The following is a 22559-nucleotide window of genomic DNA, read 5'->3' on the forward strand; positions in this document are numbered from 1 at the left end:
TGGGCATGGGGATCAAGACTAATCCAGCAGGAGAAAGACTGGAAAGGTCCCTGCTTTGGGGACCTCCCAAACTGAAATTAATCACAGCTAGCATGCTGCGATTCATGGGGTCGCAAAGAGTCGGACATGACTGAGCGACTGAACGGAACTGAACTGAGCACTTACTTCTCACTGGGTGCTCTGTACTGTTGTAAGAGCTATGTGGATATTGACCCATTTAATCCTCCTAACCACTCCATAAAGTAAGTACTATTATTATCTCTGCTTTCAGATGAAGAAATCAAGGATTAGAAAGGGGAGGTAAATAAGCTACCCAAGGTAACGCGGAAAGTAAGGGGCAGAACCTGGATTAGGATCACGTTGGGTGGTTTCTATGCTCATGTGTCTTGCTTTCAAATATTCTGCTGCATCTGCTGTGGAGAGGGGTTCCCAGCCTCTTCCTTGCCCCCGGGGAGCTCCAGACTGAGAGGACATGCTTAGGTCTTGCCCCAAAGGCCCCAAGTTTGATGAGGAGGCAGATATCCTGACCTGGGGAGGTTATGTCTAGTCTGATGGAAAAGACACAGGCTTTGCTTCCAGGACCATCCATCAGATACTGGCAGCCCCATGATGTCCCCAGCTTGACAAAAGTTATGTGATTAAATTCCAGTAGACTCAGTTAATCCAATTAGAATTGTGAACATTACCATGTGAGACCGTGAGAGAGATTCAGTTCAGTTCAGTTCAGTCGCTCAGTCGTGTCTGACTCTTTGCGATTCTATGAATTGCAGCACGCCAGGCCTCCCTGTCTATCACCAACTCCTGGAGTTCACTCAGACTCATGTCCATCAAGTCAGTGATGCCATCCAGTCATCTCATCCTCTGTCATCCCCCTTTCCTCCTGTCATCAATCCCTCCCACATCAGAGTCTTTTCCAATGCGTCAACTCTTCACATGAGGTGGCCAAAGTACTGGAGTTTAGCTTTAGCATCATTCCTTCCAAAGAACACCCAGGGCTGATCTCCTTTAGAATAGACTGGTTGGATCTCCTCGCAGTCCAAAGGGCTCTCAAGAGTCTTCTCCAACACCACAGTTGAATGGAGGAAAGTTGTGAGAGCTTGACTGGGGTCCTCCCTACAAGGAGGGGAGGAAGAAGCAGGATTAGCAGGAAGCAGAACTGCTGGTGGAGGGAAGAGGGCACAGCACCCCATGGTGTGTGGTCTTGCTGAGGTCAACGCCTGGAAAGCAGGGGTTTGCTTCCTGGTTCTCAACCCTGGCTGCCCATCAGAATTACCTAGGGAGGTTAAATCCCGATGCTTGGGGATTCACTATAGAACAATTAATTTTGGGGAGTGAGGCCAAAGCACTGGTGTTTTTTAAAGGCCCCTCAGGAGATCTAATACACAGCTGGTGTTGAGGACCCCTGGCTGGAGATAGGGTCTTAAACTCTGGCATCTGGAATGTTGACTGGCTTTTGTAGAGGGGAGTCTGGAGAATTGTGTTTGCTGTGAACAGAGCTGGTAAGAATCGGAGATTAAAGGGAGCAGGCAGGGTGGGAAGTTAAGGGACCAGGAGAGGGGAGTAAGATCACTACTTTGGCTGTTAAGAATCTAGAGAAATTTGGCTTCTCTGTTGCTGGGGTTTCGAGGTGAGATAAAAGGCCAAGGGAAAGGGAAAGCTCTGATAACCCAGTCCCTCGTCACATTGAGAATCACCATCAAACTTGAATAGCAGAAGGTAGACAGGAAGCACTCACTAAGCTAAGAATATTCTCTTCCTTGAGCCTGGATTTTTTTCTTCAAAATTTTTCCTAAATCGTATCACCACGGGCCTCCTTTCCATGCAGAATAAAAAGGAGAAAAGGCCATCTCACCGATATTCCAAGAACATCCTTTCCTCAGGGCCCTTCTATTAACTTGCTGTTTCTACCTACCTGCTACAGTCTCCCCTTAGACCTTACCTGTGTCTCTCAATTTCTTCAGGTATCTGCTTAAATGTTATTTTAGCAGAGCAACTTTCCCTCACTCTGGAAAGAGTAGCAATTTCTCCTTTCCTTCCACTCCCTAGTCATTGTATCCTGTATCATAGCATTTACTACAACCTTGTGTTTTCTATTATTTTTCTACTGCCTCTTCCTGCTCTCCAGTATAGAATACTCTGAAGGAGGGACTTTGTTAAGAAAAAAAAAATTTTTTTTTGTTTGTTTTTTCATTGTTATGGCTCCAGGGCCTAAAATTATGACTGGAACATAAGCAAACATTGAAGAATGCAAGATGGAAGAATATCTGCAAAATGCAAGATTAATGAGTAAATTAAAAGCCCTTATGTGTCTGCATGGTGGTGTGTGGCTGTTTGTATGTATTTGTGATTATATTTATTCCTATTTCTCTGGGTTAGGTATACTCTTTATTTTTAAACTGTGTGTTTGGCCGTACACATGTGTTTTAGAACATATGAAGGACCCTCTGGTCTGGGCATAGAATGCTTCTGAATGTGAGTTGGTGTTTCTGTGTCCTCCTATGTGGATGTGCCTGGACCATTCAGCCTAGTGTCAGTTATCTGTGGAAGAAAGAGGCATCATAACTGCCTCAAACCAGCAGAGGGCACCAAAGAGCCATGAACCTTGACTCCGGGGGCTGAAATCGGGAATCTTGGCGGGTAATGAGGGACCCAGGAGACTTAAAATCTGGGAGGAAAGAAGTGGAGACCTCTCTAGACCAATTTTGTAAAGTTGTGCAATTCATGTGCGATTTCTGTTATGTATCCTCAACTCATTGCCTAGGACCCAGAGGTTCAGGCACCCCCAGTCCTGTGAGCAGAAACATCTAGGTAGGGGTTGGGAGAGAGGCTGGTTGTTAAGCTGGTCTCTTTAAGAAAGAGGAGACCCCCATTGAATGCCTTCATCAATCTCACCAGGAATTCCTTCTCCCCAGCACCCAGAACCCTCAACCCCAAAGGATCTCAAACTCTGTGCTTGGTGATCCTCCTGTGGCTGCCCTCCTCTTCGCTATTTGAAGCCCTCCAGTTGAGTACTTCTCTTTCCGGAGGGGAAGAGAAGATGAACGAAGGAAGGAGTCATTACCTCCTGTCCACCAGCTGAGGACTCCAACACAGCCTGGCCCCACTGTGTGCTGGGTGAGGCCCCCTGGCGGGGGCCTCAGGCCAGTACAGGAAACAGCTGGAATTCTCCAGCTTTGCCTTTAGTAGGTGGGAAGTGGAGTGATTCCTTCCCCACCTCCAGCATTCATTAGTCAGTTGAGAATTCCCAATTTGAGAATCCAGAGGTTAGATTCTGGGTGTGGAATTAACAAGAGAGAGGGGGGGAAAAAAAAAAAGAAAAAAGGATTTTAAGCTTTTTGATTCCATGAACCACCGCCTGCCCACCCCCTCCTCTCCCAAACACGCTTACACACACCCAAACACAGACAAACACTCACACACCCTTCCCCACCACAGTCATCCCCTGGGCTAAAGCTGGTCCTCAGCCCATGCCCCGCCTCCCCAATCCACTGCCTAGTTCGGTAGCCTGGGACCAGGGCTGTGTATATAGATGGGAGGGAGGTGCGGGTGGGCCGGGGTCCCCCCGTCTCTGCCCCAGCGCCTGCGACTCTCACGTTGTTACCCGCTTTGCCCTCCACCGCTTTCTCTCTTGGCGCTCTGTCCATCTCAGTTGCAGCAAGGGGTGTGAGTGTGAGTGCGCGCGCACTGGGGGGGCAAGGGGAGGGCTGTGGAGGGAGGCGCCGTCGGAGGGAGAGTAGACGTCAGGAGGAGGGACGGAGGGAGAGAGGGAAGGAAGACAAGGGGGGAGAAAGGGAGAGCAGAGAGCGAAAGAGACCCGGAGAGATAAAGCTCGAGGCGAGAAATAATATAAGGGCGAGGGGGAAGAAAGGGGGGCGAGGGAGAGGGAGAGAGAGACGGGACCGCGAGGAAGGAGAGATAAAAGAGAAGCGGAGGGAAGGGAAGTGAGTTTGTGCGCGCGAGTGAGTGTGCGTGTGAGTGTGCAGGGGCGGGCGCGGGCGGGCGCGGGCGGGCGGGGGGCGGGCTCCCGGGCTCCCCTCCTCCCCAGCCCGCTCCTCTCGCTCCCTCGCCAACTCCGGGCCCCAGCCGCGGGCGGGCGCACGGCGGAAGGACAGCATGCTGAGCCTCCTCGTCTGGATCCTCACTCTCTCCGACACTTTCTCCCAAGGTAAGCTCCCCACCCCCCTGCTCCGCCCGCTCCTGCCCTTGCTCCCCCTCGCGCTTCCCCCCCGGGGGCCGGAGTGTGCGCCCCGACCCGGGGAACGCCGAGGGGCTCGGCCGCCGGCGGCGGGTCCCCGGGGGTCGGGACGCCACGAGGTGGGGGCTGGGTCCCCGCGCGGAGTAACGGGGGCTGGCGAGGAGGAGTTTTCCGTTGATTTGCCCAAGTTGTTTCCTCTGGCTGCGCGGGAGAACGGAGAATCGGGGCCGCAAGGGCCGGGGGTCGGGGTGAAAAAGGGATCCGACCGCTCAAAGTCTCTTCCGGAGCCTCTGGCAGCTCTACTCACCTCCACCCTCCGAGACCCGGAGTCCGGACGCCTGGGTCCCGGCGGGGGGAAGGCTGGGAAGAGGGTGGGATCTCAGAATCGGGGGGCCGAGGTGCGCGGAAAGCGGGGGACCCAGGCTCCCGAAGATGTAGCTGAGGGAATCCCGGCCCTCCTTCAGCCCAGCCCCTGGCGTGGCTGAGTCTGAGCCGCGGCTCCAGACTGCCTGGGGCTGCCCCCTCCAGAGGAAGGGAGGGGTGCCTCGGGGCCTCTGGTGGGGATTTGAACCCTTGCCCGCGGAGGCTCCCAGTCGGGAGTGGAGTTCCAAAGGCAGCTTCGGGCCCGCTGGGTATGGAAGTGGCCATTCGCGGGGGCGGCGGGACTGGGGGCGGCTAACACCCTTGGGTCAGAAAAGTACCGATGTCGGGGTTTATTTGGGACCGGCTGGGAAGAGCCTGGGAGATGGAGGAGAGGTTGAGAGATGCGGGAGAGGTTGAAAGAGATGAGGATGTTAGTGTTTCCAAGGCTGGGCTGGGGGGCGGCAGGGGAACTGAAGAAACCGAGGGTCCAGACTTCAGCCCCTACTGGGGTCTGTTTCTTGTCTCTTGGATCTGACTCTAAGGAAGACTTAACCCTGCTGAACTAGCCGCCCCCCCCCCCAACTCCACCCCCACCCCCACCCCCAAGATGGAGCTGACACACAGAGATTGACATACAAACACCAAAAACCAGCCCTAGACACTGAGACAGACTATTCACCTACTGAGACAGACATACCCGCGAGCATTCCCCACACGGAGACAGACACATATACACAAAGACACTGACACATCGGAGGAAGACAGATTCCTCCCCCGTATCGGCGTATTCATGCACCCAAACACACCACAACTCACAGACACAGTACATGTATGCAGTCGGGCATTTGCGAGGACACGACATATACCCACACACAGAAACCCTTCTGTGAATCCCAACCCTCCAGGAAACAAAGAAACTTGAACAGGCATTCCTATAGGCAGATACCTATGGAGATGTTCAGGCAACAAAATGGAGGAGGTGGTCTCCTCTTGGGTGGTTTTGGGAGGGTGGATCTGGGAAGAGGAAAGTTATGGGCACAGAGCACCCTCAGGCGCGGCCCTGCTATCGGTTCCCTTCCTGGCCTGGTGGGTGTGTGTTAAGGGGTGGGATGTTGTATTGGACCCCTCCCCTCTCACCCTGGCGGGCCCTCCCTGGCTCTGAAGGCTGATCCTGGCTGAGTTGGTGGGGGCGGGCCTCCAATCATGTCCCCTAAGGCTCCCACCTCCCTGCGACACACACATGCATACTTAGCATTTGGGTAGGGCCCACGTTCATAGTGTGAGTAGGCTGCAAGTGGTGCTGGGGGAAAAGGAGGCCTGGTCCTGGGGTTGGCAGGCCAAGCCAGCCACTTGGCAGAAAGTTGGGAGGATGACTTAAGTTCTGACTTTGTTCAGCCAGGCTGCTAGTGGAGGGGGAGGGGAGGAGGGCCCACCGCGGTGGGGGAGGGGTCAGCTGGGTCAGTACTGGTATGTGCTGGGGGCCAGCGTCTGTCTGCCCCTTTCCTGCAGCCTTAATGTGTCAGCAACATGGATACGAACAAGCTTCAAGGAACAAAAGCTGCAGTTCGCAAACAGGAGAGTCATGTGGACTGAGGCAGGATGGAAGGGTCCGAGAGAGAAGAGTGTTGGTTGCCTTTCTGTCTTGGCGGGGGAGGGGTCAGAGGTTAGCTGAGCTTCCATCACCCATCCTCCTGCAGGGGTGAAAGCAAGACCTGATGAAAGTGTACAAAAGTAGTTGGGGGTAGGAGGGGGGATACCAAAGGGAGCGAAAGGGAGAGGATAGAGCAGAGGGGAGAGGAAGTCACTCCTGAGTGTTCCTGGGAGACTGAGCAGAGACTGGAGGGGAGGCAAGGTTGGAAGGAGTAGGGACCTGGGGAGACAGGGATGCTCACGGGACAGGGCGGGAGAGGAGGGAGGTGGTGACAGGACCTCTCTCCTCAGCCTTCATCCTTAGAAAGAAGGAGTTGTAGGCAGGGACTGGGGCAGTGAGGGGAGAAACTGAGGGGGGTCACCAGACATTTGGGGGAGGGTGATGGGCAAGTGTTGAGAAGGTGGGAGGAGAAGGCAGTTGAATCGAGGGGAGCGGAGAGGAGAGAGGAAAGGAACGTTCGGCCTAGGCAGAGAAATAAAAATCGCGTTTTAAAGAATTTCAATGGGCTTCATCAATCTTCATTTTTCACTAAATAATTTTCTGTATCTTATCTAAATGAAAACCATTATCCTTCCCCCCGTTTCCATCATGCGCTGGCTCCTCAGACTGATTGCGCTGAAAATTGAAATATTTATTCATTTTCTGGGAGATTTTCTCGCTCCCCAGTCTCAGGGAGGAGAAATTGAAAAAGAAAGATTATAGCTAATCAGAGCAATGTGGGATGACAGGCCGGCTCGGGGTGGGAGCTGCCTCCAGGGGAGGGTGGAGGTGGGGGTAGGGGGAAAATGTGTCCCTCCAGCTCCTAGATGTCCCCTGGGCATCCCTGCCACCACTTGGCAAGGTGGCGAGGAGTAAAGGGAAGAGGCCCCAGGGCCTCCTAAATTCCCAGTAATCAACTGCCTGAGTACAGCTACACCCAGACAGAGAACAAGAGTCTGGAAAGAAGAGTAGCTGGGAATGGACTCCCTTCTCACCGTGCCCCCTCCTCCCCACCGCCCTGCCCCCCCCCCCGCCCTGCCCCCCCCACCCCACACACACTTCAGATGGCCCACATTTCTAACCCAAAGCAGGATCTTGAGGCTGGGAAAGAGCAGGGGGAGACATGGCAGAAATCAGGATACCTGGTCCCTCTCCTTGACCTTGATTGGACTTCTGCTCAGACCCCGAGAGAAGGGTGTAAACCCAGTTTTCAGGGCCTAGCATTACCTCCAGCTATTGCTCTGGACCCCAGAAGATCCTGGATCAGGAAGAGGAGGAGAACGTGTCTCGGCCTCCCACCTTCTGCTGGCTCCCATGGTTTCATGGTTGGTTGTCTCCTCTGCCCTTGGCTCTCTGGTGGGTAGGAATGAAGCAGCCCAGCTTTGTCCCTGGCTCTCGCCCCATCTTGACCTGAGAACCAAGTGCTCTGATGGAAGCTCCTGTAGAGCTTTATATTCTTGGGAACTAAGTCTTCATTTCTCTTTTATCCTTTCACTTTCTGACACAATGCTAAGTGTGCAATAAGTGCCCTTAAATATCTGATCAATTGATTGACTCGGTGAGAGCGCTACGATGTTGGAAGGTGGCAGTATTAAACGGTGGTTAAATCACAGACTCCTGTCCAGCTCCCTGGCTAAACCCCTTTCCTCCCAGGCCACTGGATAGTTGTGTCAGTGTGAACAAGCTGTGTGCTTTCTCTGTGACTCAGTTTGCTCGTCTATACAGTCAGGATAGAAATAACATTTCATAGGGTGGCAATGGCGTGTTAATCCACATAAGGGGCTTGGAGCAGGGTCTAGAAAGACATGCCCTGCCAGTGCTTCTGTTAGGACTTTGTGGCTGGACACGGGCAGCCCAGTTGCTTGCTGCCTTTCCAGCTCCTCCTCCTCTTTTTGTTTTCTCTCTCCAGCTGCCCAGATTCTTGGTCCTGGGCTCCAGCATCTCTGCTTTGTATCTCTTGTGGAGAGAACTGGGTTGTGGAGGACCCAGAAGGGGAGGCTAACCAGCGTTGCTTGATTGGCAACCTCAGGAAGGGTTTGGGGAAGAAGAGGACCAAATGGAAGAGGTTGGCATTCTAGTGAGAAGGAGCCAAAGCTCTTATGAGAAATGAGGAACACTAGCCCCGAGGTGGCAGCATTTCAGAGTCTGGAAATCATACGGATCATTTATGGAGCCCTTGTGCTAACTACTTTATTTGCATTATCTAATTTAATCTGTACAACAGGCCCCTGAGATCGGCTCTGTAATTATCCCCATTTCATGGCTGAGAAATCGAGGTTTAGACAGGTTGGGTATCTTGACGGTATTAATGGTTGGGGAACCAGCTCCCCTCAAGTACTGCCCCCACCTTTCTTTGACTGGGATCCCACATGCCAGCAGGGACAGATGCTGAGCCAGGACAGGGTCCTTCCTGATCCAGAGCTGAAGGAGAACTCAGAGGGAAAAGGAGAGAGTGCTCATAAATGGAAATTCATTCAAATTCCTAAAACCATCCTCTGTTCTGAGATTCTGTCCTACATTTTTGGGTGTTGAACAGGTTTTTCTTTGGTAATATAACAGTGCCCATAAATGTCTTTTAATTTTTTGTTTGCTTATATTTTTGTATTTATTTGATTGCTGCAGGGTCTTAGTTGCAACAAGTAGGGTCTAGTTCCTTGATCTGGGATTGAACTTGGGTCCCTTTCATTGGGAGCATGAAGCCTTAGTCACTGGACCGCCAGGGAAGTCCCGTATAAAGGGCTTTACTTGGCCAATGGAAAGGTTTGCAGTTGCGAATTACATACAGCCTTTACAGGTCCATGAGCTGCAAACTTGGGAACTATCCCTGCAACATGCAAGATTGACTTGTGGACAGTCATGCAGGGGGTGGGGTGCTGAGTAGGGGCCTGGGGAGAAAACCAAGACAGTCAGCTTCTAACTCAGCCCAGTCCCTGGCAGACGCAGAGGCTGGGGTCTGGTGTTCTCATCTGCTTTGGCAGGCCCTGCCTGCCCTAGGGTAGGGAAAAGGGACTGTAGGAGAGGTGGTCTCCCAACCAAAGCCTCCAAGTGACTTCTTGTCGAATCCCTACTGTGCGCTCTTCACACTCGTTGTTGTTTATTCCTTATAACAACACCCTTGTGAAGGAAATGTTACCCCCATTTTAAGGATGAGGAAGCCAAAGCCAATTTTAATTAACTTGCTCAGGGCCATCCCTGGAGTATTAGATCTCAGATTCAAACTCTTTGTTTTACTACAAAGCCCATGGTCCCCTGGGCACCCTCCACGGCAGAGGCACCTGTGCAGTGGCCTCCCTTCGGTTGAGGTGGCTCTGGAGGGGAAAAGAGGGCGTCTTCCTGCTCTTCTTCCCCACGGTGACCCCGTGCTCCTCCTGGTGCCTGGCTCAGCCTGCTCCCCCAGGGCTCAGCCGGGACGCCTAGCCCACCTGCATCTTGCTGTCTTGCTTGGATGACCATCTGTCTTATTTAGTGGGGAAGGGAACTCCTTGTCTGTTAGGAGCAGGAGGTTTACAAGGCTGCAGATCTCTTCTTCCCACTTGTAGAGTCTTTTTAACTTTGTATTGTTTAGTCACTGGGTTGCATTGGATACTTTTGTGACTCCATGGACTGTGAGCTGCCAGGCTCCTCTGTCCATGGGATTTCCCAAGCAAGAATCCTGGAGTGGGCAGCCATTTCCTTCTCCAGGGGATCTTCCCCACCCAGGGTTCAAAGCTGCATCTACTGCGTTGGCAGGCAGATTTTTTTTTTTTTTTTTTAGCCACTGAGCCACCAGGGAAGTCCTGTATTTATATAGTGCGTTTCAATTTTAGCAACTTTTTCACATGTACAATCTCATTTGGTAGATATATTACAACTGTCCTATGATATGGGCAGTGTAGTTATTATTTCCCCCATTTAATACATAATAAAACAGTCTTAGAGAGTTGAAATGACTTGCTAAGGGGAGGTTGGGCTGAAGGGAGGGGATAGGGGGCAAATGCCTCCATCATCCCAATTTTGGGGATGATTTCCAACCAAGGATAGGGACATTCCTGTCCATGCATCCAGAACTGGGAAGGCTATGTCCCCTCCCCACCTACCAGCTCCTGCCTGGTTTCTTCTCAAGGCCTCCAGGCCACTTTACTTGGCCCTGTCCTGGAAGATGCTTTGACCTGGAAAGGGCTGGGATTGGGGGCAGGGGAGCAGCAGGCAGTGGTCAGCAGGAAAGAAGAAAGAGGCTGCCATGTCCTCAATTCTGAAATGTAATGTCAAAGAGAAGCTGTCTCAGGAGTCAGGAAAGAAAATGAGTCCATTCTAAGTGAGAGAGAAGGTGGTTCTCTTCTGTGGAGAGCCTGCTTTGTATTTTGCTTGCATTAGTAACTCATTTAATACCAACAGTAAGGACTTGCCAGGCAGTCTAGGGGTTAAGACACTGTGCTCCCAATACAGGGGGCATGAGTTCAATCCCTGATCGGGGAACTGGGATCCCACATGCCTCCCAGCCAAAAATAAAAAATAATTTTAAAAATTTCTTTCAACTACCAACAGTAACCTGTTAGGAGTTATCCCCATTTTGTGAGTGGACAAAGGAAAACAAAGAAAGAAGTTAAGCAGATTGGCCAACGAGATCTATTTAAGTAGTGACAGAGCCAGGACCAGATCCCAAGCAGGGAAGTTGGAGTGGGAGGCAGGAATGATTCCAGAGAGAAGCCCCTGAAGACCGATGGGCACACCCACCCGTTCCACACTGCCGCCGCACGCAGCTCTCACTCTGCAGTGTGTGTGTCCACATGCACACGTGTAGATTCCCTCGTGGTCTCCTGTACACTTGCATACACAGCCGCTTCTCACCCCCATACACCTATGAACAGGTCTCTCTCCCTTTCCCCCTGCCCATCCATTCTCCAGAGAATACAGCCGTGTTCTGTGTCCCATTCCCTTGCCAGCCATGCCAGCCATCCTTTGAAGAGTCTTTGAAGGCACCAGCTTGTGTCTTGTCTTGCTCTGAAGATGCACACACTACAAGGTTAAGAAAGTTAGAAACCTCAGGTTCCCCATTGTGTGATTCTGGTCTCTCTCTATCCTACAGCCCCAGCTCTTACACCTTCCCACCCACTGATTCACAGACAGTGCAACCTGACCGAGTTCTTTGAGCTCCCGGGATGAAAGCTGACTTTCTTTTTTGCTGAAGATCGCATTTTTCTTTTTCTATCCTGCTCTCCCCCACCCTGTATCAACTCTCTCCAAGCTCCCAATTTCTCCCCCTCCACATTTAATTTCTCCAGCAACTTTTATTAACCTCTGTAGTCTCAGGGAGCTGAAGCCTCATTCCTCTCTGCCCTCCTTGAGTCCATTTAACAAAATTGGGATCATATTGAAATAAATGGGCCTTGTAGCCAGCCAGCTTCCTCAGGATTCAGGGTCTTAAATCCAGGGTGGAACTCTGTAGTACTCCCTAGCAAATCCCATTAGTTTCCCAGGAGATGCTGCTGCTGCTTCATTCCTCCAGGGGCCTGACTCTGGGAAGGTGATGGAAGAATCTCCCAGAAGGCCATGGGGAGTGGGTTTGAGGCAGCAAGGGACAGCAGGTATCAGTGCTCTGTGCTGGCAGGGCTGTTCCCGTAGCCTGCCCCGCTCCAGGCCAGATTAGGAGTCACACATCCCTCTTCCCAACTGGCCATGTGATGCTTTTCTTCTCTGCCTCTTCTTTCCTTCTGAAGCAGTTGCAGGAGTCTATCCTCACTGTGTGGGAAGAGAGTCTGGACTTGGTTCCTTTATCCCACAGAAATGTGTTTTGTGCTTATACTGTGTTCCAGGCACTAGTGTTGCCAAAAGAATAAAATACTACCTTTGCCTTTAAGGGTCTCACTTTGTGATTTAGATGCAAATTACTTAGCTTCCAGAGGTGTCAGTTTACTCTTCCATAAAATGGGGAGAATTAGTTTTTTTCCAAGTCAGCAAATGTATATTACTATATATGAAACCTACATTATGTAAGCATTATGGGGAATTTAAAAAAAAAAAACCCACAATATCATATGGTCCCTTCCCTTTAAGAAACTAAGATGTACAAATATATGCAAAGGTTCCAGGTAATGCTAAGTGAAGTCGCTCAGTCGTGTCTGACTCTTTGCGACCCCATGGACTGTAGCCTACTAGGCTCCTCTGTCCATGGGATTTTCCAGGCAAGAGTACTGGAGTGGTTTGCCATTTTCTTCTCCAGGGGGTCTTCCCAAGGTAATGCTAGGCTGGGTGCATTTGGTGCCAGGAGAGCAGTGTGCGCAGTCAGAGCTGGGGAGCTTGCTGTGGGCTGAAGAGGCCAGGAAAGGCTTCATGGAGGAAGCCGGTCTAAGGATGGACAGGATGTGGATGTGGCAGGAAGAGGGAGAGCATTACCAGGCCGCTGAACTTCCCGAATCAAGGTGTGGCTGCCGGAATGCGCAAGGTCCATGGAGGCTGGTGGCAGCTGAGGATTTGGGTTAGGGAGAAATAATGAAGGTGATCCAGAACAGTAGTCTGGGGTCTGACCCAAAAAAAGCCTGGAAATGCCAGGCCTGAGACCCTCCTGTAAGAAGGAAGAGACAGGGATTTCTGTTTTTAAAGCAAAGAGAAAGAGAAGTTGCTCAATCGTGTCCAACTCTTTGCAACCCCATGGACTGTTGCCCACCAGGCTCCTTGGTCCATGGGATTTTCCAGGCATGAATACTGGAGTGGGTTACCATTTCCTTCTCCAGGGGAACTTCCTGACCCAGGGATTGAACCCAGGTCTCCGGAATTGCAGGCAGACGCTTTACCATCTGAGCCATCAGGGAAGCCCTTTTAAAGCAAAGGAAGTGTTAAAAACTTTGTGAGCCCTACTTCATTCTTCACCCAACCCTCCTCTCCTCTTAAACTCCTCATCTGTTAGAGCCACTATAGAGGTTTGTGTGCCTGTATGCTCAGTCCCTCAGTGATGTCCAACTCTTTGTGACCCCCATGGACTGTAGCCCGCCAGGCTCCTCTGTCCATGGAATTCTCCAGGCAAGAATACTGGAGTGAGTTGCCATGCCCTCCTTCAGGGGCTCTTCCCGATCCAGGGCTCAAACACCCATCACTTGCGTCTCCTGCAAGGGCAGGCGGATTCTTTACCACTAGTGCCACCTGGGAAGACCACTGTTGAGATTTACAGCCCCTAAAGTTGGCAAAAAATATGAAATGGGCAGATGGTCGGGTTTGACTGGGTAGAAATGAGCAGAAAAACTTAAAATCAGTTTGCCTTGGGAAGTCTCAGATCTGTGACCAGAGTTGGGGAGGCTTGAAATGATGAGATCTTTTTTCTCTTCGAATCCTCAGGTCTAATAAGATAAAGAGGCAGAGTTCAGTGGTGAGCGCTGCAGCTTGGTGGATACCTAGGTTCTTTGTCCTATGTTCTTTGGGAGCCTGGGCTGGGTCTGCACTGCCCAGAGTCTAGGGGAACCAGCTGGTTTCATCAGAGGGCCAATCTGGATTTATTTAGTCCCTGCAGGGTCAATCCTGGGCCATTTCCTCTGGTCAGTGGCCAGAGATGTGTGTGCATTTGGGGGCTGAGCCTAGGAGATTCTTCAAACCTCTTCAAGGAAGCCGGCTCTGGCTTTTCAAATGGAATCCTTTGAAGATTCCCACCATGGGAGTGAGCTATAGGGGTGAGTGCCAGTGTCCCACTAAACTGGTGTGTTTTTAATGGCTGGGCTGGGCTGGGTATGCACGTAGGCACCAGAAATCCAAGGTAAGTGAGATTTGGTCCTTGTCCTTGAGCTACTCTGGGGCGGGTGTGGGAGATGGATGTATAAACACATATTGACAATACTATAAGATAAACGCTGGAAGAGAGGTATGTGAAAAATGCTGAAGTCTAGCTATCGGAGAGTGGGGAGTGGAAGAGGCCGCCTGGCAGGGGGAGGGCACAGCCACAGATGTGAGGCCGGGGCTGCGGCTGGAGCCTCTGGAATGCAGCGCTGTTCAAGATATCCCGGCTCGGACAATCCCTGATTGTGCCCCCTGCTCCGGATGGAAGGAGCTGAGGAATCCGAAGGAGTGAGCGAGGTCCCTCCCGAGGATTATGATTTCCAGGAACAAAGGCAGTTTATATAAAGCGTGCTTTCCCCAGATCTCCCAACCTCTTGTGTCCAGTTCCCTCTTCCCTATCCCTACTCCCACCCTACTGAGCTGATTTCTAAATTAACTTTGTCCTTGGTTGAGTCCCCCCCCCCCCCCCCCCCCGCCTTTCCTGAATTCTCCCAGGAACAGCCTGGGGCCCTGCTCGCTCCATTACCCAGCATTGTCAAGCCATGAGGTGCTTTTAACTGCTTCTTCCCATTCGATTCACTTAACTGGGAGGTTATTAAAAGGAAAGAAGCTGAGATGGGCAGATGGGGGCAGAGAGAGAGAGAGAGAGAGAGACAAGGGAGCGGGAGCAAGCAGACTGGTTAGGTGAAGCCCCAGAGAGAAGTTGGGGTTTTCTTCATTGTGATTCCCTAGTCGTCCAGTGGACTCCTGGGTTTTAATCCCAGACCCTGAGCAATTGACCTCAAACCCTGTGTGCTGCTCTGAGCCTCAGCCCCTACCTCCTTGGAAATCTATCTGCTTGACCGCACTGTGGGGATGGTTTGAGGGGACTCCCAGAAGCCCCTGAAGCCCGCTCCATCTTTGTCCACCACCTCTCCCATAATCCTGTTGCCAGCGCTGCCGGCTCTCCAGCCTCCATCCCCAGTCGGCTACTGCCTGGATGATGTTTGATTCTACACTGATGTGCCTATCACCCTGCACACATCTGGGACTTCTTCCCTTACCAGGCCGTTGGTGAAGTGAGAATACAAATTCATTTTAATGTCAGTTTGAGCCAAATATAATTAGAAGGGAAAATATGACTTGGCAAAAAAAAAAAAAATTTAATGCATTGCAAAGCAAGTTGAAATGACTTCTGGATTATCTGCACTGCTGCTGCTCTCCATTTGTGCAGAAAATTGAGAGAGGAGCCCATAGAGCCCGTAAAGCCCGTATAGCCCGTATCTAAAGGATTTGGTTTGTGCATGTTGCCTTTGGTTTCATACCAGGGTCGTGTCCTAAGCCTGGTCTCTTTCAACACACCCTTGGAATTGGATAACGCCTCAAGTGCCCTGGGACCTCCTGACCAGAGGGCCTATGGGAAAGGCAGAGAGGCTGCCACCCGCGTGAGCAGGACCAAGTCATTTCACTAGAGCCTCAGTTTTCTCATCTATAAAATGGAGACAATAAGACCTACCTTAGAAGGTTGCTGTAAGGACTGAATGAAGGAATCGATGTTAAGGAACAGTATTTGGAACACAGTCAGTTTTCAGTAAATCATATTGCACAGTGCCTGTTTTTTTATAGCTCATAGTCCAAGGCAGATCGGTAGGATGAGTGAAGAACAAATAATGGTGCAAATACAGATAAGTCAATGTGAACCAAGCCAGTGATGTTGGTAATCCCTGAATTTATGGTCTCTGGAGTGCCGTGCAGTGGGAGCTTTGAGATGGCAGCAAATAGAAAGCACCTTGCTTTAGAATTAGGTCTGATCCTGGCTCTGAAATTTCAGTGGGCTCTTCATTTTTGTGCACCTTAGTTTCCTCATCTGTTAAATGGAGTGATAGCAACCATTTACCTCTACTTTAAGCCCTGGGAAAGCACTCCTTGGGCAATGCACAGTAAGCAGGACCAGAAGGTTTAGGTTTAAATCCCTATCTCTCCACAAGGCTTCAACTCAGTATGTTAGAACAGTGATTCTCAAACTTGAACATGCTTGTGAAGCACCTGGGGAATCTGGTTAAAAAGTGCAGATTCTGATTCGGAAGATCTGGGGTCAGGCGGGATTTCTGTGTTGGCACCAGGCTCCCAGGTGATGTCAATGCTGCTGGTCCTTGGACCACACTCTGAAGTGTTAAGAGGATGTGTTTCCTCTAGGGAAATAGAGCTTCAGCTTTCTAATGGGAAGCAAGGAAAAATAGAACTCATTTACCTGAATTCACTTTTGGTTGTATAACGGAGCCTGGATGGGTCATTGATTCAGGACCATCGATATGTTTGTTTTAGAGAGGCAAGCTGTGCGATAGGAGAAGGGGCAGTGCGTGCTGGCCTGCCCATCTTCAGCCCCAAGCCTAACCTACCCAGCCTTATTCCCACTACCTCCCACACTCCCAGCTACCTCTGTTTCACCCCTCCAAGTGTTCACCAGCTGCTGGCTGCAAAGTTGAAAAGCAACTAGCCAGTATGTTGGTGGAGACATGCCTCCTCCATGCCCGAGCCAGTCAGTCCTCAGTCAGCCTTCTCCCTTCTTTTTTTAAATGAGAAGAGTGACTCCTCAATAACCCAGCTCTCATTTGGTGCGGTTTTAGGGGGAAAAACATTTTGACTGAGCTGCTAGCCAGGGCCTAGGCTTTGTTGGCTTTGGCTTGAAGGTTTGATCATGAGCAAAGTGAGATCTGGGAAAGAAGGTGGATTGTAGACCTACTTGGGGTCATGGTTTTCAGGGAGGAATGGAGGACCACCCCTGGGCAGGTCATTTTCTCACACTCATGTAGGCCTAATGGTTGTTCAGGCAACATGATGAGCTGACTCACTCCCTCCCTTGGTGATCTGGGTGCAGAGCCTCAGGCTGTCGAGACAGGTCCACGGGCCAGAGAAGAGCGCCTCTGCCCTCAGAGTTTTCTGATATAATGGGACAAGTTTGCTCCGTATATCTAGGGAATCCTGCCCACTAGGGGAAAGAAGAACCTCCAGAAAACTGACTATACTTTCAGCCACCTCCAAGTGCAAACTACACACATCCATCCTGAGGAGTTTCAGAGTAAACAAAGAAGGAGGTAGGGTCAGTCAGACCAGGCTTCCTAGAACATAGATCCTAGGGTCAGGAGTGAAGGTGGAGGGATGATTCTGCAAGAATCTGAACACCTCTGGACTCTCAAGATCTCTCTCTTTAGGCAGGACCAATCTGAATCAACCTGGATGCATCCGTGTTTGTCCTTTTTCTGAAGAGAAGGGAATTTCGTTTGCTCTCTCTGCCTGCTCACCTTCATATCAATTAATCCCTGGCAAGCAGAAAGTTCTTTGTGTCTAACCCCAACCCTTCCTGCTCTTCCATGGAAAAAAAAAAGCTGTCTTATTTGAGACTATAATTGAGTAAGAGTCCAGTATTCTTTATGCCTGGAAAAATAACATTTCCCCTTTTTCTCTCAGTGCAAGCCTAGAGAGGCCAGAGGTGACACTGTCTTTGAGGCCTCAGTTGAGGTTGAGCAGCTTGTCTCTAGGGAGCAGGTCTACTTCCCAAAAAACCGCCAAGGCTTTCTATCTTGCCAGTGTCCCCAGTCAGGGCCAGAGCAGTAGTGTTCCCAGGAACCCGGCTGAGCCACCATGCCATTCCTTGTCCAGTTTCCCATTCTCGGTGGCTCAGAGCAGCTGGAGGCTGTTGTCCTTTACTGAGCCACTGTCTCTGGTGGATGGCTTGAGGGACCCTCCTCCCCTCTCCTCGGGGGCCAGGCTGAGAGAAGCTCTGGCATCTGGGGCAGCACCGGGTACCTGGAGGAGAGTGGGGCCAGCAGGGGAGATGGCAGAGGTGAGCCTAGGCCACAGTCAGGACCTGATCTAGCTTCAGAGCAGGAATATCTTCCTTTTGGAATCCCATATTGTGTGTGTGTGTGCATGCTAAGTTGCTTCAGTCGTGTCCGACTCTTTACGACACTATGGACTGTAACCATGAGGCTCCCCTGTTCATGGGATTCTCCAGGAAAGAACACTGGAATGGGTTGCCATGCCCTCCTCCAGGGCATTTCCTGACTCGGGGATCGAACTCGTGTCTCCTGCATTGCAGGCAGATTCTTTACCACTGAGCTGCCAGGAAAGCCACACAGGGATGTCCTCAACCAAGCCATCCATGCCTGGGTGGACAGGGTGGATCCCAAGTGGCATCAGTGTGGGCAGAGAAAGAAAGGGATAGGGTGTCTGCCTTTGGAGATCTACTAATCTGATGGAGTGTGGACTAGGATACCAGACTGTATTGCTGCTGCTGCTGCTAAGTCGCTTCAGTCGTGTCCTACTCTTTGCGACCCCGTGGACTGCAGCCCTCCAGGCACCTCCATCCATGGGACTTTCCAGGCAAGAGTACTGGAGTGGGGTGCCATTGCCTTCTCCGACCAGACTGTATTAGATCAGTGCAAACTCTTAGCCCTAAGCTTGAACTTGAGGGCGGAGGCTTGGTTTCTGCTGTCAGATAGTTAGCTGTCATAGAGGAGACAGGTTGCCATCTTCCTCAGGGTCTAAACACACACAGATCATCTAAATTAGGGGGGCATTTTGAACCCTGTTGTACATTTGCACAGGAGAAGATGGAAAGAGATACTGGAGCTGTAGGATTGGTCAGGGAAGGTTTCCTGGAGGGGACAAGAAAGGAAAACGGACCCCAGTGGGAAGGACTGGTAGGGCAGGACCCAGTGGGAAAGAAGAGACTGTTCTTACCGGAGGGTTGGGTGGGAGAAGAGTGGGAGCCGGGTCGGGGAGCGCTATCCAGCTAGGGCCCTGTGGGCTGCTGGCTCCGGGAGCCACGAGCTGCGGTGTCGCCTTGTCAAGTCGTGGCCCCTGCAGCATTCGCACCGGCCGCCTGACATACTCCCACATGCCAAGGCGGGGAGAGGAATGGGGTTACAGCAGCTCCTGGTCCCTTGAGGACAGGGGAGAATGTGAGTCCTCGAAGAGGAGGAGCTGACACGTCTGTGGGGAGACAGGCGCCTGACCCTCTGGTCCTTCTGGAGGAGACAGTGGGGGTGTTCCGAGTTGGCTCTGCTGTGGAGCCTGCCTGGGGGGCAGCCTGTCTTTGTCAGGGGTTGCTACCCTGTTTCAAGGGTAGCCACAGCCCGAGGGCCTGGAAGTGCTGCCCGGTGGCCTGGCACGGGACAATCTGTCCACCAGCACAGACGCGTGCTCCACTGCGCCGGGTCTCTCCCTGCCCCCAGCTGGATGCTCCCTGGACCCCTTCCTCCCGCTGTCCTTCCCTGTCTGTCGGTCTGTCACTCGGCAGGAGTGAAATGTGCCCTACTCCTAGAGCATTTGGTGCTTGATAATTTGTGGATTATAGCTAACTCTCGATAAAGATTCCCCTAATTGCTTGGCTCACCTCAGGTTCTATCATCAAAGCAAAGCCGTGAGGCCCCCCTCTCGCCCTCCTTTTCTTTTTATTATCTCTTAATTAATCACTCTGGCTTTCACACTTAGCAGATAATTACAGTCTCCTGGGCACGCAGCTCATTTTCATAACCTCCTGCTCCAAGCCCGAAGCAGAGGGGGGAGGGGAGGAAGCGGGAGAGAAGGGGAGAGTGGGAACAGAGATGCTGGAGGGAGGTGGGGGCAGCTGGCTGCGGGTGCTGAGACCAAGGGAGGGGAAGAAAGGGACGTCAGGCAGCAGCACTGAGTGGGCGCGTGGATTGCTGAGCGGAGCACCGGCCCAGAACCCCTGGTCAGCCCAGCAGGCTGGTGGAGGCTCTGCTGCTGGTGGTCAGGGATATGGTCAAGCTCCCTGGGGGAGGCTCCACCTGGTCCATCAGAGCTGCTGCAGCCAGAGCTGCACATCGCTGGCTGCCTTGGCCTCCCTGGTTGTGTGGGGGGATGAGGTAGGGTGGGATACAGCAGGAGGTGGTGTAGGCTGGTGACCAGAACACTCGATGAGGAGCAAGAGATGGTCCCAGTGAAGTTCATCGACCCTATGCGGGGAAGTGAAGTCTGCAGTGGTGAGAAAGGATGACAGGGAAAGACAGGGCAGGGCCACCACCCAGTTAGGACCCATGACTTGGCCTGGGAACATTTTCTGGGGAGAGCGGGACACACATTCTGGGGCTGAATCCCAGGGCCATGTGCGCTAAGTTGCTTCAGTTGTGTCCAGCTCTTTGCAGCCCTATGGGCCATAGCCCGTGAGGCTCGTCTGTCCATGGGATTCTCCAGGCGAGAGTACTGGAGTGGGTTGCTATGCCCTCCCCCAGGGGATCTTCCCCACCCAGGGATCGAACCTGCCTCCCTTAAGTCTCCCGGGCTAGCACGTGGGTTCTTTACCAATAGCGCCACCTGGGAAGCCCACTCAGGGAATAACCACTCCATAATGGTGATTGGATGAAGAAAGGGAAGGCCTAGCTCTTAGACTCACACCTTGCAGGTGCTGTGCCAGGAGCTGACAACATGCTCCATCTCACAGATGAGGAAAACTGTGACCCAGGAAGAAGAGGTAAGGGAGGGAGAGAGCACTGTTCCTGCTGGGCCCTCAGCCCTGGCATAACCACAAACCTTGGGGCTTTCCTTGGGCTTCCAACCTGAAGATAAACAGCAAGGAGGATGTCCAGATGATGCATTTGAGAAGACTGAGAGATAGTAGAGTTTACTCAGAGGGTTAGACGCAGAGCGGGACTGGAACCCAAAGTTCTGGCAACTCACCACTGTTCCCCACTGCTGTTCATCTCGTCTCTGAGGGCAGGGCTCCTGGTCTGCAGGACGTGGTGGAGAATGGGGGGTGTCCATTCTTTCGCTCTCCGTATGGAATTTTCTTTCTTCACCCTAGCACAGTGCTTGGTCTTGAGAAAGAAAAGAATTGGGTCCTATCAACCTTTTTGCCATTAACTAGCCATGAGACCTTGGAATTGTCATATATCTGAGTCTCACGTTCTCCGTTGGTCAATGGGAACCTTGGAAAGACTGCAGACGGTATATGTAAACAGAGTTCCTGGCATGTGACAGGTGCTTAACAAATGGGAGCTGTGACTGCTATTGCTATTCCTATTGTTATTACCACGTGGAAGCACCTAGCCCATGACCTTAGAAACCACATCAAACAAGTTAATTTTTTAAAAAGCTGATGAAGGAGAGAGAGTGCTTTGTTCACCTTCCTCAGTAAGGGAGGGCACAAAATTTCTACACTGTGCCGCTTCTGGGATGTACTGTTAAGCAGTGACAACCCAGGTCACTCTGTCCCAGTGCAATTTTTCTTTTCACAAAGAAGTTGTCTGTTTCGACCAGGGCTACTTCCAGCTCACAGCTTATTGGCATCCAGCTCCAGGTAGGGTTGACATCCTCCCTTTGCTGACCTCTACGCCTCAGACTGCCCACTGGACCTGCAGCAGCTGTGCCAGAGGGTTAAATGTGTCCAGTCTCACTCAGACGGTTTGTAGCGTCTGTCTTGGCTCCTGGTTTCCCAGGCTCTACCGTAGGAAAGTCTCATTCAGGAGGCAATATGGAAGGAGCACTGGGTTGCGAGTCTAGCGGTGAATTTTAGCTCCATTTGTGGTTGTCGGGACGTGTGCCTTATGCAGTGACCTGAGCCTGTTTTCTTATCATAAAATGAGAAGGGTAATAATCTCCAAGATTCTGGCTGCACCGTTTTCTGACTGTTTGCCATCCGGGGGGAGTTCACATAAAGGACTGCTTCTTCCTGAATGAGGCCCTGGATCTCTCTGATTTGGTTTTTGAGCCAAAACCAGAGGGATTGATTTCAGAGAGCCAGCGTTGGGGTGCCCCTGGAGAAGCATGGTTTGTTTAGGAACCAGGGTGGAAGCAAAGTTTTTATACATTTTTCAGATCTGATCTGGACTCTGGGTAAGGACAGCAGAAGTACCCTTCTCCCTGCAAACACACACACACAGGCACACAGACACACACACACAGAGTCTGCTGTCCTGGGAATGGAGATGATCCAGCCTGCTCTGGGAAGGTTGGGGACCCTGAATCAAGGATGTGGGTGCTCGTGTATGCCTGTTGATAAGAGTTTGTTCCTTAAGAAACGTGCTCTGATCTCACCCTCAACTTTAGCTTTGGTCTGTGAAAAGGTTTCGCAGAGTCTTGTGGGAACATAAACATTTGGCAGATTTCTTTCCCTGAAAGCTATTTCTTCTTTCTTTTTCTGGGAACTTTCGCCAGCAAGATCAAGGCCCCTCCACCCTCCCCTCCTCCCTCCCTTCTGCCTGAGACACCCTACCCCCTCTCTCCTCCTCCCCGCAATGAAAACAAAGTCATCTGGTGGGTACTGGGGATCATCGCAGAGCAAACTCAGCCAGAAGAAAAGAGTGAGGCAAACAGATAGCTCTCCCAAGAGAAGAAATTATAAGAAGGGAGGGGAGAGAGAGAAAATAAGCAAATGGCATCAGTGGTGAAAAGTGAATTCCAGGCATTTAAAATTCTTTTGGTTTTAATCATCTCAGAGGCCGACCAGAGCTGAGCTGTTGGGGGGAAGGGAAAAAATGAAAACCAGGGCCCTCTCCTAGGAGCAAGAGCCCAGGAATTTCAGTCTGTAAAGACCTAAGGCCTGCGCTATGTAAGCTTCTCCATCCTCACCCTCCACCTCCCGCATCTGATTCTCAAAAGGGTTACCTCCTCCAAGGGCCTTTTCTGACT

At 51.5% G+C, this 22559-nt stretch overlaps 1 protein-coding gene and 1 long non-coding RNA gene across 5 annotated transcripts in view; one reads left to right on the forward strand and one right to left on the reverse strand.

The window, feature by feature from the left end:
• Positions 1 to 238: 238 nt before the first annotated feature.
• Positions 239 to 3971, reverse strand: LOC138433834 (uncharacterized). The gene is made up of 3 exons (XR_011254481.1): positions 3594 to 3971; positions 3062 to 3271; positions 239 to 1113 (listed from the first exon to the last, which is right to left on the reverse strand). It is a non-coding gene; the product is annotated as an uncharacterized lncRNA (long non-coding RNA).
• The window catches only part of KIRREL1 (kirre like nephrin family adhesion molecule 1), a 102214-nt gene continuing 83384 nt past the window's right edge, over positions 3730 to 22559 (forward strand). For 3 of the 4 annotated variants that reach the window (XM_069577093.1, XM_069577113.1, XM_069577121.1), the window contains exon 1: positions 3751 to 4165. In XM_069577093.1, coding sequence (XP_069433194.1) covers positions 4114 to 4165 — 52 coding nt within the window. In that variant the 5' untranslated portion in view covers positions 3751 to 4113. Of the gene's footprint in view, positions 4166 to 22559 lie in introns of all 4 variants that reach the window. The other variant, XM_069577104.1, reaches the window with a different exon arrangement.

This window comes from Ovis canadensis, chromosome 1, assembly GCF_042477335.2.
Source record: "Ovis canadensis isolate MfBH-ARS-UI-01 breed Bighorn chromosome 1, ARS-UI_OviCan_v2, whole genome shotgun sequence".
Lineage (NCBI taxonomy): Eukaryota > Metazoa > Chordata > Mammalia > Artiodactyla > Bovidae > Ovis > Ovis canadensis.